The sequence below is a fragment of the Lampetra planeri genome, chromosome 3 (genome assembly GCF_965212315.1).
Source record: "Lampetra planeri chromosome 3, kcLamPlan1.2.h2, whole genome shotgun sequence".
NCBI classification, from domain to species: Eukaryota; Metazoa; Chordata; class Hyperoartia; order Petromyzontiformes; family Petromyzontidae; genus Lampetra; species Lampetra planeri.
The window spans coordinates 23431474-23446064 of NC_136109.1; the positions used below are offsets into that span (position 1 = coordinate 23431474).

Consider the following 14591-nt stretch of genomic DNA (forward strand, 5'->3'; position numbering starts at 1 on the left):
GCAGTGATGCCATGTGACATGAACACCAACATGTGCCACCTTTATTTGAAATTGACACAAAGGACCATGTGACATCGCCTGCAACGCATTATTCCATCGTGTGGTTCTATCGTGGACAATTATAGAAAGTCCCAAAAAAATCCTGAAAATCCCAATTCTCTTTTATTATTATTTTTTTACAGAAGCTATATAACAGCACGACTTATATAGGGTAGCCCAAAGGTCAGGGCACATAGGGTTAATTTACTTGAACAAATGTGAAAACCGATTCCCACTCACATTACTGCATGCATGCATTCTCTTTAGAAATTGACGGGGTTTTTTTTTAAGATTACACGTGTAGTCTTTGAACATCCATCGATTATATAGTCTCGGTACATTCCGGGTTCTTGTCGAGTTTTGTATATGGGGGAAGACTAAATAGTAATGCAATAGATAAAATATTAACTGAAAGAACAAACAATTTAAAGGTTTTCATGCAAGCGCAAATAAAAATTACATTACCAGACGTGTCCTTACTTTTGGGCCACCCTGTATATAAGCAAGCACATTACTTCTGATATAAGTATCTTACCTATGCCTTATAACAAGGTGCACTTATACTCTAAACATGTTATGAGAATATTTATTAAAAATACACTGGCAGTGATTATGCACTGGATGAAAAAACAACTGACCTCTGTCAATATAAAAATCAAATAATCAATTATTATAAACTATAAACACAATTTATTTCTATTAAAACTCATTTCAGGCAAATAGATCTCCCATGTGAACATGTTTTTGTTCAGCCTGTCCTTCAATAATGTAATCTACTTCTGGCTTTTAATAGAAATATTATATCTCTACCAGCAGATCTCCAGTGGTTATAAAGTTAAATGATGTTAAATTAACCCTGCACAGCTTTATAAATCTGGCAGCAGCCAAAGCCAAAACAAATGTAAACGTCACAATTACGTAAGATAACATCAAACGAAACATCTCAAACAAAATGGAATTTGATAACCATCATTCTGGGACTTATGGTTAGAAGGCCCCTTTTATTCTAATTTATGATGCCAAAGGTCAAATTATTCGTTTTGGAGGCCCTCTGTTCGACTCCTGACCTTGACCCAACCAGACCCCGGCAGCACATGCCCCACAAATAAAAGAAAAATCACAATTTAAACTCGAGATGTGGAAACATTGGATACAAATTATTCTATATCGACACCAGTTTGTGCCCACCTTTGACCGAGACTTTGTTTGCTATGTGCAAATGTGTTTGGAGGCCCTGTGTCAGATTTTCTACCTTGATACTCCACCAGACCACGACAGTGGACAGTCCCAAAATAAAAGGGAAACCCAGGATTTACAGTTGAGAGGAGAGTAGAATGGGACACAATTGGGAAGGAAAAAAACTGCTTTGCAGACGAAAGCGAGGGCCAATGTCAGTGGAGCGCGTGTCAAGAGTTGCTCAGCAGGTTTGCCTAGTCTGCTCACACAATGCACAGAGATATGCAAACACACACCGTTAGCAACCCGATGGAACACTGTACAGCGTAACTATGCAGGTAATTCAAGGTACACACGTATGTGTATAGATGCGTCAGGGAATGTGTACACAGACGTTTATAGCTTTTCTATTAAAAGCTCATTGGGTCAGAAATATTTCAATAGGGGTACATATATACACACACGCAATGCCAGGCTATGGGAGAACTGCATGTAAATTCATGCATGGTCGTGAATGGTGCTATATTACGCAACTGACAAAAGCGATGATTCCCTAGGATTTCGATTTCAACGACTGTTCACACCCCACAGCTGTACATGGTTTATCCACCCTCTACAGGTTTGATGATGGATCGAGTCGACCTTTTGGAACTCTTGAAGTCAAGGACCTTGCGAGTCAATGCATTTGTTTAATTTACATCAGTTCGTGTAGCCATCCCTAAATGGGGGAGTGTTGTTTGCTACTCAATATCTGTTAATGAAAAAAAAAAGTGTTCATATATCAATTTGGCATCATTCACGTCCACATTCGATTGCGAGTCGAGGACTACTCCCAGTGGCATCCAGACGGACGAGCTAATGATCACTCTGTAATTATTAAAAGCAGATTTTTCACGGACGATATCAATTGCGAATGGTGAACATCAGTGGCGCTCCCATCGTCAGCTTAGCATCGCGACTTCTCCACCCAACTTGAGATTTTAAAATAGAATAATTGTGCAACTACAGCAAGAAATATCCAAATCATTTCATTTACATCTCATGCAATGGCTACCACATTTCATCAACGCACATATCACACTTACAAGTCATGACTTCCACAGCCATAAGACTGCAATATAATTCCGTATTATATATGTAAGATGGGGATAACTGCCATGGTGTACTGGTTATTATGACACTGTGCGCTGGCTCGATTCGATCTCCGGGCGCGGCAGTTGAAACATTGGACACGTGTTTAAGATCCATCCACCTCAGCAGTATCAATCGTTACGCCACAGTCGATCAAAAAGTCGCGTGTGGTGAGGTAAAGTCAAGGGACCCCCCCCCCACCTCTGCCAAGACGTCTGGACCAGCGTGGACACGTAGACACAATACCCTCTAGAGCTCACCTCGACTGGAGGCCCCTTCTGCCAGCAGTGGCATGATCTCGTGTTTTGTGTTTTGTCTCTCTTTAAAATTTTCACACTTAAATTCTAACTTAGCAATCTTTGAAATACGTAATCGACCAGGCTATGCGTTAATTGTGTGTTGACCGACCCTCTGTGTTGCATTACATTACATTTCGATATTTTGCTAGGTTTTTAAATTTAATGTGTCTCTCTCCCGTTCTCCTAATTTTCAAGCTTGCTTACTTTACCACCCGTCGCCCTACCCATTGACATGCTAATTTTTTCTCTAACCCCCTCCCTCTCTCCGCCCCCTCTCTCTATTTAAGGCCTCGTCACAGAGACTTTCTCTCTCTGTGTGCCGATGTGTTGCTCTCTCTCTATGTATATTGGTGATATCTGTCTGCTTATATGTCTGTCTATAGTTTTCTGGTTAGATTTTTGTTTCTATTTCATTTATACCTGATGACGATTGCTTGTGTTGCAATCGAAACGTCGTATGCTATTATTTAATTTATTATTTTATCTTTATACGTGACTTTACCGAAAGAACCAAAGAGCAGTGGCATGAGCCAGGCATTGCAGGACCGCGCCTTCACCTACATTATATCACACTTACTACAACATTCATCATCAACATCCCATGGCCACAACACTGAAATATAAATGTTTATTTTGTAAATTCAACATGAACACTTAACAAATAGTATTAAAACAACAAATCCCACAAATCACAATTATAGAAAGCAGCACAGTACTACTTCGCCATCACCGATCCTGATGCTATTCACCAGCCCACTGTGTTTTCACGTGATCTTAATATTTGTGTGGAGGGGACGGGGGTGGGTAAAGAAAACAAGACAAAGAAATGCTCAATGCTATGGCAATGTAATATTAAAATATTAAATTCCCTCCCATTAATTACATATATTACCGTTTATTTGTTTCGTAAAATCGCATATTAATTCCACGTACCATTCAATGGGGGGGGGGGATGTGAATTCATGAGCTGACGAGCAATTTCACCCACAGTTGTGAGAAACTGACAAAGTGATGCCATCTGGTTAAAAAATAATATTAACGTAAAATTCCTTCGTCAAAAAAAGTGTAGAAATATGTATAGAATATGTTAACTGGCATAAAGTGATCTATGGCAGGCTCCGAGTAGGTTATAATATAATGACACTCCATGAGAAAACTCAAGACGTACGAAATTAACTCTTAAAAATTAACTTTTTTCGCACTTCCTCGATCTCCAAGGCACGATGTGGCAAAAAATGCGAGTCCATATGGAATAATGCATTTCCACATTACATTTTGTACATCGGTTGTGAAAAATGTCCATGGAGTGGTAACCAAAAGTAGTTTAAATGGCTAAAAGTTTGTCTATTTCACGAGACTAAATGCACCGGGCTGTACTCTGCGATTGTGTCCGTCGCAGCAAATTCATATTTCAACAAAGAAGTGTCCTTTGGGTTTTGCCCGCGTGCCGTTCGGCACGATGTTGACATCCAGCTCCTGAAGAAGCTCCTGGCAGCACGTGGAGCGAAACGTCGGACGTCGTCCCAGACAAACGCGCGGGACACCCCAAATAAGCACACTGCACAATTGCGAAAACCAACACGGTAGCATTGCGAACGTGCAACAAAACGACCATTATTTCACACCTCGCTGCATCCGCCTCAAACCCCCAAACTCTACCAAAGTTCCTCAAGCACACCGGGGGGGGGGGGGGGGGGGGGCGATGAAGGGGGGAAATATCAATGTTAAAAACCAGGAGCACATGGCGGCGGCCTGTGATACTCATCCGGTAGTCCCGCGTAGTCGCCGTCTATCTGGCCCCGAGCATCCTCCCGAGGCAGAGGTTGTGGCGGACGGCTCGCCATCACGACCCTGGCTTCAATCTTGGGACTCGCCACCACTGTGGGGTTAAAGTTCGCGGCGGGTGCGCCACGCCGGTGCTGATCGATCGAATCGAAGCTGAAGGACGTCAGTATCTGCGGCCTGCCACTTGAGGACCGCTGTTGATAGCCGGCGCTGTGGGAGGGAATCACCGGGCTCGGTAATTGCCAGTGGCCGGCGGATGCCTGGGTGAGCGCGCTCAGTGGACGCTCGAAGAAAGGGGGTGTCAGCGGTTCTCTGCTCGGGATGGCAGGGACCATGGCGACTTGTGTAGGTTGAGGCCCTTGCAGGTACGTTTTCGGAGGCAGTGGCGGGACTTCGTCTGGTCCCTGTGAACAGATTTGAGGTAAAACAACAATACGCAATCACAGCGTGGTCCATAGCCTAACAAACGTCTGAGAGTGCATTTGTTTTAGCCTAGCGGAACCCCCGATGGCCACCGTCCCTATGCAGAACAAGGTGAACACAGCAACGACTTGCAAGTGGGCATTCGTGTGCCAGTAAACTCAACTATTTTTTATTTAACCAGGTAAGGCCCACTGGAGCTGCATAGTTCTTTTTCACATGCAACCTGGCCACAAATGACTGCTCATTAAAGTGGCTTATCATCTGGAAATTTATTTTAAGCCGAATATTCTTAACGCATGTTTCTAAATGTGGAGGGAAAAACTGGAGGACCCAGAGAAAAATCCATGCGACCACAGGGAGAACATGCAAACTCAAGATATACAAGTGTCAGGGTCGGGATCAAAGCCACGATCTCCTGTATACCAGGCGAGGTAGTTACCATCTCCCCGAGTGTGGGGGGGGGGGGGTGAGAAGGATGTTGCTGTTGGTTTTTACAATTAAGTAGTTTGTATATAATTCTTCAAATGTGGACCACAACGCCGGCAAACATTGCATACTCCTTTTCAAATAACTTCTCAGAAATGGTACCGTCCACCACGATGCAGACAGGGTCTATTTTATGGTTGATACTTCTGCAGTCTTAACCCAGGGGAATCAACAGCATGGACTGAAAAGTAACCTGTGTGGTACTACAAGAGCATATAATGGTTTGCACATGCCCTGCAGGCCGTAATGTGCGTGCATGATGCGTGTGCTTTTATATATTTCACGTGGACACAAAGTGCACCTAGCCTGGCACAAGCTCTCTGGTGACGTGACCATTACTTGTATATACATTTTATATGGAAAGATCAATGACAAAGAGCTCCTATATATCCATTTATAGAATGTTGGACAAAGCGCGCCTAAGCAAGCACCTATTAAGGCCTGAGAGAGGATCGGTGGCAGAGTAGTTATCGCGCATTGTGCTACCAACCCAGTGACCTGTTTTTCCTTTTTTCATTATCCTCCCGTTACAATGTTGTAACGTCCTGTGCTTACCCAGCGATTCTTAACCCTTTCCCGTTCTGAGACGTCTGCAAGTTGCAGGGTCGGTCCCGTTCACCAATTAATCTCGGAATGCGCTAAGCGTTTCAGCGTAAATTTTATTCAGAGAGGCATAGCGCCGTTGTTTATAAAAGACATTGTACTCACCGCAAAGTACTGTAGAAACAGGACCGCACGCTATGATAGCTGGCGCCAAACTGTGCCACATGCCCTCCCGCATGGCCTTGTGGGAGCCTCAGTACGGATAAAGTTATTTTATTTTTAGTTTTTCTTCACGAGAACAGATTAGAAAGAAAAACGGATGCCGTAGATGTACGTACGTGTACGTCATCGGAACGGGAAAGGATTAATATTGCCCACTTGTACATAAACACTGCTGACATCGCAATTGATCGAATCGGAGCTGCACGTGATGAGACTGTGGCACTGGGGGGACAAGATATGTGAGACCGTACTTCACAACGCTGGTCAGTGCGGGTTGGTGAAGATACCCACCTGACATGTGGCTCTTACCCTCAGGCGACCCCAAACCTCTCACACATGGTGGCCCTTAGGGAGAAAGACGGAACCATATAGCTCATGATAGAGACAGCATCTTAAAACTCGAGGAGCAATTTAACGGAGATCTCCATAGCAACAACAAAAAGTGTCCTAGCACTCAAACAGTTGCTAAGGTAAAAACATGAGAAAGTTCCAGATGCGACACTTTAATCATTCCTAAAAACAGTGTGGAGGCCTTCATACAGCAGTAGATCCACACAGAACTGATGACAGATGCAGATCAATTGTAAAAATGTAATTTGAAGGGCCCTCAGAAGTAGTTCTGTTAAAAACCACCTCAGCAGGCCATTACCTAACACAGGGGGGAATGCGCAAGTCCTGAATGGATTATCTCTTCCTCTCATGAACCGACAGCGAAAGCACAGTCGCGAAAAGAAAAACAAAACCTCAACCCAACCGCACTCATGTTCCACGTGCGCTTACGCTGATCGGCTGGCTGGTGAGCTCGTGCAGGGCGCGACGGATAGACGGGTAGAGACGAGGGTACAGCCGCCCCCCCATGCCCTCATCGGGGGCCAACTCCGTCGTGCGGCTGGGCGCTGCTGCTGCTGCTGCCGCCGCACCGGGCAGGGCAGTTGGCAGCAGGGGCGACGTCCCGGGGGCTTCGCTGATCATGAACCTAACTTGGGGGTGGTGTTTCTGCACGGACGACGACGTCTCGTCTGGGAGCTTGCCCAGGAGACCGGAAGACGAGGAGAGGTGCTGCTGATGTTGCTTCTGGTGCCGAGGGCTCCCGTCATCTTTCGCCGCTTTGCTTACGAACTGCATCAGTTCCGCGTAGTCGGTATTCTTTTCGCACTCCTGTCGCGGGGGGGGGGGGGGGGGGCAATGCGCCAAGGGAGCAGAGGGTGAGAACGAGTTCTCTTTAAACTCATGTGCATAGAACAGAAAAGATGAAAAAGGAGGGCCGGTTGGCTGATAACTAAGGATGCCGATGCGCAACACCAACGTGCCGCTGGCATCCCGGGTTCAAACGTTGAGCGGCCGCTCCATGATTAAACCGGGACCTCTATGTGGTGAGCCAACCAGATGCCCAATGACAAAAACAAACAAAGCTCACATTCATCAACAACACTGCCTTAGATGGAAACGCATATAATAGGTGACGTTTTGGGCAACGGCCCTTCATCATAGCGGCCAGAAACACAGAGTGAATAATAGATGGCAACGTCACATATTACACCATTGGGCCTGATAAGATTCCATTTTTTGTGATGAAGAGTTTTTTATTTGGATGTAAATTTTTACCTATAAATAGATCTAGAGTGACCAATGACGAGGCCTGTAACGATTCACCTGCCTCGCGATAATATGTAACGATTCACAATCACAATTTGATTCAAGCTATTATTCTTGCTTTGGAAAAAAAAATCTGCATATGGTAGTGATCCTAGTGGCTGCAGGAATCACGTGAATTCAAGAAATATTGGATTCCTCGACAAATAAATCGCTAAGCGCGTCGTGAAATGATGCATCATTACGGGACTACCAACGTCGCCATCATCTGGCAGTCATTAATCAACCTCAAGCGATTCCTTTCTGCCATAAATAAGGGACATTTCCTAAAACCTCACCGACTATATACTCTTTAGGGCAGTTAGAGTTGTTATACAATTTGTTCCTATGCACAATTGCCAATGCTGTCGGACACTTAGTATTTTCACTCATTTATTATTATTTCAGCGATTCCTCCGGCAGACCTTTTTTTCCCAGTTCTCACTGTCGAAGGCGTTCAATGTTTCCACGGCGCCTTTCAAACGGCCGCACAAAGCCAAAGCCAAACAGGGCCAACCCGTACCTGCCCGCAGGGCTCCGTTATGGTCTCTCCGTAGGGCTGAATGCCAACGGATTGGTGGTAGTCGAGCAGAGACGCCAGGCTGTTGTGCACGCGTTGCTCCCCCACGATCATGTACTTGCCGGTGGGCCGCTGCACGATCATGTAGTGGCGGCAGCGGTCGGCTCCCCTGAAGAGTACGCACAGAGCGGCCGACGCCAATTATGAACAGCAAAAAAACAAATTGAATCGTTATTTTTTCCCTTGCGGGTTTTGTGCTACGTTCGTTTGCAATCACTTCCCCACGCAAAAATGCGCGTCCTTACAATTACTTCACGACATTCTGATCACGTTCATTTTCAGCGGACTGCGAGCCGCCACCATCTCAAATGCCAAGCTCAGCTTTGCCGAACGTTTCTGCCCTTGCGGTCATATTTTTGCACCACGAGGGTCGCCACTACCTGTGCCATTCCGGAGGAACACTCTGATAATGTGCAAAGCTGTCTCGGGTGTGGACCAATCAACTTCAAGGACAGTGCACATTATCAGAGTTATGTTTTTTGTTTGCATTATGACTGCAGGTATTGTGGTCTATGCAAACATGACTCCTTGTAAAAAAGGTGTCAGTTTTGTTGCCAGATAGAAGGGTAAAAAAACAATTATCATCCTCTAAATGGTTGATTTCAGCATCGCGATTGTCAACCTTCAAAACCTTCAAAAAGGTGGAACGTGGGAAGCAACTCACCACCGGTATGAGAAAGGGGCAACTACCGTGGTCAACATAAATGCCGCAACAGAACGACGCTCGATTCATACGTCGTTATTACGGTGAAAAGAGAAGTCTTACTTGAAGGTGAGAGCGTATCCATTCTGAGTCTCGCTCACGCGGACAAGGTAGCAGCCCAGCTGCTTCTGGCTCAGCAAATCCTCGGCGTTCCTGAACCCGGCGTTCAACATCAGAAGGTGTGAAACAAATGGAATACTATATGTAAAACTGTATATTTTTTAATAAATGCAATCATATGAAACAACGGTCATTAATCAAAAGAGAAGCAGTTATCGTTACTAGTTGTACAGTGTGGTAGCAAAAATGTGGAGTCTCTTGACTTGAAAAAATTATATTGCCATTTCTAGAATATAATTTGCATAAGTGCTTCAACAAAGTAGCACTACAGACAACAAAGACACGATGTTGTACAGTAACGGTGTTACAGTTAAACATTGTTTTAAGTTTAGGTTGTGGCCGGAACCACAACCTTCGTCTCCCCAGTGACAAGTTTACGTGCCGCACCAGGTACTCGTTTTGAGGCCCAGTCGACCACAGGGGAGGGCCCAGGACCGGTTCAGATAATCGTCAACTGGTGGTGGCCACCTCCTCCAGAGGACGGACGAACGGACGGGCGCCGCGAGCAGCACGTACCGTCTGCTGATGACGCCGTGGAACCACGTGGGCATGCTGCCGTTGTGGAGGACGCGCTGTGCCTGCGTTTCGCTGAACCACTTGTAGGTCTGCTGCTTCTGCAGCGTCTTGGTCCGGTTGATGGCCGCCCCACCCGGTTGACCTTCGTGGGCAGCGGAGGGCAGAGGGGAGGGCAGCACGGGCGCCGAGGGCTGAGGCGGAGGGATTTGCGCCGCAGACCCCGCATCGCCCGCTGGGTCCTCGAGGTCGATCACCTGCGACAGCTGCACAAGAAGAGCCGTAACTGTTAAGGATCGTTTTTTAAAAACACACACAAATAAACAAAGCGACTTCCTTAATGAGCACGAAAGCAGACGACCGACCTCAGGTGTTGCTTAACGTCAACTAAAATGTACTTGCGAAGAGAGTCCGAACTGTTCAGGCAATATGCCCTTCATCAAAGTCGGCAAACATCGTAAGAAAGATACATTTAGGCCTAATTAACGCGAAACACTAGTCGTCATCTCCGTTTACTTGGCAAATATTTTTGCAGGTACTGTAATAAATAACCAAAAAAAGATACGTTCCATTTCTACTACATTTCTTAAAGAGAGTAAAAAGAAAGCGAGGGGGGGGGAAAGCATTTAATTACAGATTCCTCATTCCACGATATCTCCACGTTACAGCCGAGAGTCGAGCCACCGCTCGCCATGGCGCCAGCCCCGCTACGGTGTGGACGTGGCTGGCCTCGGAGAGATTAAAAACCACCTTGGGTCTCGAGTTACAGTGGGCCGTCGCTGCGAACCGAACCAGCCCTCGGCGGCAAGCATGAAGGACAATCGCGCTGCGCCGTGTGGCCGCTCAGGTGTCGTTTGTTTCGCAAGACGCGGGTTGCTTTGTTGGCACGCAATCGAGATGACGCACGGGGCTATTGCGGAAACGGACCCCGTTTAAAGTGCGTGGCCCCACGGGCGGCTGCCGCTGAGGCTGCCGCTGATGGGTGGAGAGAGCCGGGGGGCGTGGGAGGTGAACCAGGCTCAGCTCTTCACGCCTCAGTTGTTCACATGTAAATTAGGAAAAATTTCCTCTCCGCGAAATTTTTTGGTCAAAGAGCGGAACAATTCACCCACGTCTGCCGCGGAAGATAAAACCATCTCTTTTAGCTGTTAAGAGTGTTTTGTCCCAAAAAAAAATACAATTATCATTGTACATTAGGGTTTAAATTATGGATGAGGAAAGTTTGCCACCGCCTTTCATTGCACACTGTGCGTTAACTGCCGGGCAGATTCGTGGGCCGAAATAGATGCTTACACTTACAATAACACGTATCAAATTCTTAGTCTGAGATGCTATCAGTTAGGATTTGTAACAGTTGTATGTAGGATTACATCTGCAGTCATGAAAAGAAATAGATTCACGAAACTAACTCTTACTATTTTAATTTAACCAGGTAAGACCCACCGAGCTATATATATATATATTTCAGAAGCGACCTGGCCACAAATGGTAGCTCAGCAAAGTGGCTTATCATGTAGAAATGTATAGCAGCCAAATACTCTAAACGCGTGTTGATTCTAAATGTGGAGGGAAAAACTGGAGGACCCCCAACAAAAATCAACACGAACACCGAGAGAACATGTAAACTCCAAATATACAGGCATCAGGGTCGGGATCCAACACACGACCTCCTGTATCCCAGGCGAGGTAGTTAACATCTCGCCACCGTGGCGCCCGTCATCACGATCATTCATCGAACTGCGATCACAGCGAATCGCGACAGGCCTAGGAGATATGTACGTAGGTATCTTGAACTTCTTTCGCACCGTACGTAACCAACCGTGTGAATCGGAGATGTAATAGCATCTCGGCAACAAGCGTCACAGCAGTAAAGGGAATACCAAAAACCCGTGTTGGATCACCCAAAACCCTCGCCTGGATTAAGGAGGCAGCCAAGGCGCAGTGTCAAGATATTTATTGAAAGCCCCTGGTTGTTGTAAAACACAGCAATGGATTCCTATAAATGATCACTTGTTCTACAACCGTTACAAAATTATAAGAGCCAGCCCCACACACCTTGAACATTGCCGAAGAGCCTCATCTCTCATGATGGTTACGAGCAGTCATTCATCACCCACACAAGTGTGATTTTGTGTAACAATTCAGATGCTGGGTGTGATAAGCGCTGTTCAGAGATTGCATTCATCATTGCCTGTCACGACAAATTTAACTTTCTCCAATTCAGCTGCAGCTGCACATGAAGGCCCTAAGCTATATTGGAAACTTAGTCTTTGCTTCTTTAGTTTTGCAAATTATAAAGCAATAATCAGAAGACACCTGACAGTCTCTAGAGTTTTCAAGTGACAACTAAGTATTTAATTCAACAAGTAATAGTAGATGCAATAATTTAGAATGTTTTACCAGTCTACTTCTCCGAGGCCTACATATAAGGGATTTTATTACTCACTTAAGGTTTTCTTTGTAAACATATTTAGCTTTCTCCCAATTATATTCCATTTTTTTGTTGCTCTGCTCACGCACCACGGATCTCTCTTGTAAAATTGCCGGGCAACTGGCTAAAACGCGATCATCCGCCTAACGAATCAAACAATCTCAGACTCAATTTGTGCCATCAGCATCATCATGTCAAAGGACAACTGCATTTCCATCTTGGAGTGTGAAGCGCCTTGTGCCAGAGAACGGCCCCAGAAGATCACGTCACAGAACTACTTTTTAAGTCACCTCAGTTAGGCCTCCTTGTCCACATTTAGGGGCACACATTTAGGCCTCCTTGTCCACATTTAGGGGCACACATTTTGACGCACCGTGTTGTTCATCGCACGTCAACTACACCACATGTCTGAAGGAAAGAATAAGCCAAATTTAGTACGAAACAAAACTGAACATACTCTTTGGTTTCGATTTAAAGCTTTCGTGACTACAGCGATTCATCTTCTTGGTTTCGATTTAAAGCTTTCGTGACTGCAAGGATTCATCTTCTTGGTTCTTTCGGTAAAGTCACGTAGAAGAGAAATAATAACATAATAAAAACAAAACATAATAAAATAATTCTCACGAAGTTTCGGCCACAACGCAATCAGCCATCCTCAGTTGAAGAACAGGTCTGTCGGAAAGACAGCGTCTGAATGAACACCACCAGACGCTGTCTTTCCGACAGACCTGTTCTTCACCCGAGGACGGCTGCTTGCGTTGTGGCCGAAACGTCGTGAGAATTATTTTACTATATTTTATTTTTATTATTTTATTATTTCCCTTCTACGTGACTTTACCGAAAGAACCAAGAACATACTCTTTGGTTCTTTCGGTAAAGTCACGTAGGTATAAAATAAAATAAATCACGACGTTTCGGGCGCAACACAAGCGCGTCCATCATCAGGTGGGAAAGCATGGTCTGCTGCTGAGGCAGACTGTTTTAAAAGGCTTGAAATGGGTGTAGCTCAAGCTTTTTTTTTCAGTCATTGGCAAATGGGGTTGAGATCTTCAAAGCGCGCCACCCGAACACCGGGTATAGTCATGGGCAGCTGCTCGCATTCTAGCCCAGGAACACGCCCACTGCTATTACAATTCGAACTGCACACAGTTCAAGTGATCTGACCCCTGATGCCACACGGCCACTTGGAAAGTGCTCTATTAGACCAAGCCTCACTCTCTCAACAAGCCTCTTCACCAAGCAGCACTCCCCGGTAGCTGCTAAATAGTTCTTCGTAATTCTGTCAAGAGGCAGCTGCATGCCATCGTTTACACCACCGCCTCCCTTACGCCGCTCACTCTGCTTTTGGCTGGCCTTGTTTTCACAGAGCACCTGTCACACAGGGCAGTGTCCCGTCCGCCAGGGGGGTGCATTTCATTGAGTAATTCCAGAGAGATGGGGGGGGGGAGCAGGGTGTTTGTACAACCGCCCTTTAGTCACCGAAGCATCAACATTTTGAAGGGCACGTGCATTTCAAGGAAGCATTTTGGATCGCAAAAAATCTCTTCTCAACCATCATCTTCTCTTGCCCGTGTGCATTTGTGCAGATAGGTTGTTTTAACGGTTAAGCCATAGTCCCCACATACCGCTCGTATCAATGCGGATAAGAGGAGCGGTGACCCACTACTCTGTAGAGTAACATTGGTATAAACGCTTGTTACCTATGAAACTACTGGATGTCTGTGGAAACGAGCTTCACACAGCTCATCGAATTCCTCCAGTCTAAATACAGATTCTGATAGTGAATTGATCCATGGTCTAAAAAGCGTGATGGGGCAACAACGCTTCTCAATGAAAAATCTCTCAAATTACCGTCCTAAGAGAAGCTGGCTGAAGCTCCTATGGATTATTCTTCAATATTTAACGCTTTCCAACTAAGATTGAAATAATTAATGCATGAGCTCTGTCTATCAGGCTGCCCATAACAGCGTAGGGGGTGGGTGGGGTACTATAACTCTTGTAAAGATGATCCAAAACGTAGTGTAATGTTGTGTTGGTATTAGAGAATTACCCGATTGAACACCTGCCAAATTGACACAAAGATCCCTCAATACTTGGAGACACAAACCAAGAGTAAGCAATATGGACTATCCGCAATGACAGTAAAACCTTGGATTGCGAGTAACTTGGTCTGTGAGTGTTTTGCAAGACGAGCAAATTTTTTAAATAAATATTAATTTGATAAACGAGCGAGGTCTTGCAATACGAGTAGTACGTGTAAACGCTTTGTCTGCCGAGCGTCACGTGATCCCAACTGATATACGAGTGCTTTGATATACGAGTGCTTTGGATTACAAACACGTTTCCGGAGCGAATTATGCTCGCAATCCAAGGTTTTACTGTATGCAATTTCCATTTGTGCTCGCAGGAACCCAGCGGCTTCTTCCCGACCGCTGATGAAATACTTCCAAAGACAACCGCTTGTGGAAAACGATTATGGAATCCGTGCACACGCAGGAATTTATTTTT

The 14591-nt window shown here is 45.4% G+C and overlaps 1 protein-coding gene across 3 annotated transcripts in view; it reads right to left on the reverse strand.

Moving 5' to 3' along the window:
* Positions 1 to 3259: 3259 nt before the first annotated feature.
* LOC144741727 (myosin-IIIb-like) overlaps positions 3260 to 14591 on the reverse strand; it is a 44341-nt gene continuing 33009 nt past the window's right edge. Inside the window, exons 25-30 of one of the 3 annotated variants that reach the window (XM_078624241.1) lie at positions 9656 to 9918; positions 9083 to 9172; positions 8260 to 8425; positions 6885 to 7262; positions 6396 to 6449; positions 3260 to 4834 (exon numbers count right to left, since the gene is read on the reverse strand). In XM_078624241.1, the coding sequence (XP_078480367.1) occupies positions 6435 to 6449; positions 6885 to 7262; positions 8260 to 8425; positions 9083 to 9172; positions 9656 to 9918 (912 nt within the window). In that variant the 3' untranslated portion in view covers positions 3260 to 4834; positions 6396 to 6434. Of the gene's footprint in view, positions 6450 to 6884; positions 7263 to 8259; positions 8426 to 9082; positions 9173 to 9655; positions 9919 to 14591 lie in introns of all 3 variants that reach the window. The other 2 variants (XM_078624234.1, XM_078624247.1) reach the window with 2 other exon arrangements.